The 4,105-nt window shown below is 37.9% G+C and overlaps 1 protein-coding gene across 1 annotated transcript; it reads left to right on the top strand.

Annotated features, from left to right (window-relative positions):
• The first annotated feature begins 1,211 nt into the window (after positions 1 to 1,211).
• Positions 1,212 to 3,545, top strand: LOC124952218 (SOX domain-containing protein dichaete-like). The gene is made up of 2 exons (XM_047501761.1): positions 1,212 to 1,553; positions 1,730 to 3,545. Exon 2 carries the CDS (start codon positions 1,801 to 1,803, stop codon positions 2,788 to 2,790), a length of 990 nt encoding a protein of 329 aa, XP_047357717.1. The 5' UTR covers positions 1,212 to 1,553; positions 1,730 to 1,800; the 3' UTR covers positions 2,791 to 3,545.
• Positions 3,546 to 4,105: the final 560 nt, after the last annotated feature.

Raw genomic sequence — 4,105 nt, 5'->3', positions numbered from 1 at the left:
GAGAGAAAATCTTTATTCGTTCGTATTGCCGAACGTCCTTAGGGACGTCGAAGGGCGTGCGGAGGGCCGAGATTGGGGAAAGGGGCAACGTTCCTCTCGTTCCTTTCGCCGCTGTTGCTTTTCATTCTAATCCAAGTGCCTGTCGTCGAGAGATTTTTTCTCCCCATTGTTCGTCAGATTTCCCATAGGAAGGCAAACGGCAGATTTCGACGGCTATTGTTTTTACGAAAGAACCGGGGAGAGGCGAGCCAGCCGAGATACGAACTCTAGCGATAGACCCTGATTGATTACTCGAACGAGCTAAAAAGCTTCTTGCTAGAGAAAGCTTCGTAAGCTCGATAAACGGTCTTCTCTATTTTCGGCTTTTTTCTTTCTTTTCTTTAACTCCTCCCTTCTTCTCCTCCTTGTCCTCGCCCTTCTCCTCTTCCACCTTCCCACTCGTCCATCCGTCCCTTTTTTCTTTATCGATCTTACCCTGAAAACTAGGTGATCCAGCACTTTGACAAGGTACTACTGAATGATCATCATGTAACAGATCTGTTATTTAATGGATCGAGTTCAGAACAAATAATGTGTTGAATGTGTGAGAGAGACAGAAAGAGAGAGAGAGAGAGAGAGAGAGAGAGAGAGAAAGAAAGAGAGAACGAGAGAAAAAAAGGAAAGAGAGAGAGAAGGGAAGAACCTAATCGTTGCTAGCAGAAACCAAAGCAGAGAGGATTCGTAGCAGTAGTATCCTAAGGGCTAGGAGGGTGCCGAGGTGTCGAATGGGTGGGAGAGGAGCGTGACCAATTATCGCGCGATATCACGTCGCGGTGTTCCTCCGGCTGCTAGGCGAACGGTGCCAGTCGATAACGGCTGGTCTATACGCTATTTGTACTTGGTCGTATCGAGGTAATCGATAATAATAATTGCAGCTCGTGGTCTTGGAGGCAGCCCTCCTCCACCTCTTGGAACGGCCCTACAAGCGGATGGGGTTGCGAATCTTGCTCGGGGTAAAAGAGTGTTTGTAGGGGAGAGGTAGAGAGAAAAGGCACGCGTGCGGAGGAAGAACGCCTCGACGAATGGGATGAAGAGGGTGGTTCGTGGGCAGGGCATAGGAACCGGCGTTCGAAAGGTTCCGCCCTCGAAAAGGTATGTAGGGAAAGAGGGAGAAACAGTGTGAGAAGGGGGGGGAAGACAGAGAGAGAGAGAGAGAGAGAGAAAGAGAGAGGAGAGAACGACTGAGAAAAAGAGAGAGAGAAAGAGAGAGAGAGAGAGAGAGAGAGAAAGAACGATTGAGAGAGAGGGACGAAGATAAAAGATGTCTCGTGGCAAGCTGTTTCTACGTTCAGTCGACATCGGTACTTCTTTCGGGAACGTTCGAATACTGTTCGTGTTTTCTTTCACAAAAAAAAAAAAAAAAGAAAAAGAACACAAAAACAGAAAGGGACACAAGGAGAAAGAAAAAGCACGCAAAGAAGTGAATGAGAAAATTTATTGAAAATTGATGTATGGATTGTGAAGTGAATTTAGGAAAAAAAATTTCACATATCTTTGTTATTTTATTATTATAGGTATATATTTTTTCTTTCCATTTGTGTGGTGTATTAAAACTCATATCAGTGGTTAATATATATATATATAATAATAATAATAATAATAATAATAATAATAATAATAATAATAATAATAATAATAATAATAATAATAATAATAATAATAATTATAATAATAATAATAATAATAATAGAAAAGAAAGAACCGGAGGGTTAATAAAGAATATTCGAAGAGTGAATTTGAATTTTCATCACGGAAGGAATTATGATGAGCACTCATCAACACCCGAGTTATGGATTTCTCTCGGGTATGGATTTACACTCGGTGCACCATGTGAATCAAGAAATGGGCGCGAGCGCACAACAGAACGTCGTAACAGCGCAAGAACAACATATAAAAAGACCGATGAATGCGTTTATGGTATGGTCGAGAATACAACGAAAGAAAATTGCTTTAGACAATCCGAAAATGCATAATTCAGAAATATCAAAGCGTCTTGGTGCGGAATGGAAACTTCTTTCAGATGCGGAAAAACGACCGTTCATTGACGAAGCCAAACGATTACGTGCTATGCATATGAAAGAACATCCAGATTACAAATATCGACCACGAAGAAAACCAAAGGTACCGGTATCAGTAGTTTCTGGTAAACCAGGTTCCATGAATCCTGGGGGGTTTCCAAGTTTTCCCCTTCCACCATATTTTGCTGCACCGACTGCTCCAGTTTCTCATCATCATCATCATCATCATCCACATCCACTTGACTATCCACCTTTGTCACCATATTTTGGATCTGCCTTCGATGCCGTTCATTTGAGCAAGCTCGTTGCTAGCGGTGGTGCATCAAGTGCCTCGAGTTCGAACTGTGCGGCAGCCGCAGCAGCGGAAGCGACAAGTAACAGTGCAGCCTCCGCTGCGGCTGTTGTCAGTAGCTTCTATTCTGGATTATATTCCACGGCAGCATCACCTATAAAAACTTATCACACCCCCTCGACTCATCTTGGGCCTTTATTCTCAAGTGGTCATCACGCGCCACCTGGATCAAGTCAATCAACGCATCCATCCCTTGTATTTCCATCGACTTCATCTAACGGAACTGGAAGTATCGTCACGACGACCAGCAGTCCCGGAAGCAGTCCAAGATCAACTCCCGTGCCGTCCACACAACACAGTCATCAACAACTCGTAACACCCACGACTACGCCAAGCCTTGATCTCGATCAACATCGTAGACCGGTCTCCGTCATTTTTTAATCTTTTTTCAAGCCTTCTCTTTTAATCGACACAGCGAATGATTACTTTAAATGATATTTGATCACGTGTATTCTTCGTCGACAGTCCTGATTCTCTTTCAATCTCAAGAGGATACCTACCTACGACGCGAATAATTTAATTATCATAATTGCAAAGTTGATGAAAAGTAAACGATCATTTAGGTGGGGTTTCTGTAGATATCTTTTTTTTTTTCAATTCTATCTTGTTCTTTCTTTCCCCCCCCCCCCCCCCCACCCTTCAAACTTTGTTCAATCTATATCCTTTTTCTGTTCTGCGTTTGAATACAATTATATTTTTTCGAATAATCATGCTTGTATATTTGTATTAAGAACGCGATCGTTTTATTTGGCGAAGTTTCAAAGATCGAATTATTTTTCTACTCTTTGTATTTACTTTTAATCGTTCGCTGAATTTCATTGTTATTCCCAATAATCTTTAGAAATTAATAAAGGATTGGCTAGTCAAGATTTTCACAAATAACGTGATTTTTCGTCGTTAGTTATATAGTTTTAATTACAATTGTGTAAATAACATATAAAACTGATAAACAATTCGAACGAGAACAATTCTTCTTAGGATCTATTGAATTCGACGATTTTTTATCAATCAATTTCTTCACTCATTTAAAATATATATGTATATATATATATATATGATTATATGGGCCGTTCATCTTCCAAAGTGATTAATATTAATATTTCACGAAATAAAGATTAATGGAACTTGATAAATTTGTATACAATATATATATATATATATATATATATATATTGTTTTTTTTATTAGTAAATTTACATATGTACATTGTTTTTTTTTTTGTAATTTAATTTATAGTTGATAATAAATAATAATTATTTTGTAAATTATTTATTATCACCATATGAAATTTTGTTACGAATAAATGATCATAATTATCAAGGAAATTTATTTTCGATATAAAATAATAATAAAACAGAAAAAAAAAGAAATGAAAAAATTACAAAAATGAAGTTAGTCTCTTTGTTCTTTGAACTTTATATATATATATATACACATACATATATATATACATGTATATATATAATTTTCTGTTTACAAACGAAACTCACACACACACACACACATACATACATACTAATATCTTATTAAAGAGTTTATTCTGCGTTATGTATACGTAAACGTATATGAAGCTGACAAAAACATTGTAAAGCCAATGTATAAATGCTCGAATGTAAACATTTCGTATGTAACACGCGTTCTTAATTTCTAAGAAAAGAGAAAAAGAAAGAGATAGATAGATAGAAAGAACGAGAGA

The sequence above is a fragment of the Vespa velutina genome, chromosome 10 (assembly GCF_912470025.1).
Source record: "Vespa velutina chromosome 10, iVesVel2.1, whole genome shotgun sequence".
Lineage (NCBI taxonomy): Eukaryota > Metazoa > Arthropoda > Insecta > Hymenoptera > Vespidae > Vespa > Vespa velutina.
Note: the sequence above shows the minus strand (reverse complement) of the source record. Positions and strands in the feature narration are given on the sequence as shown.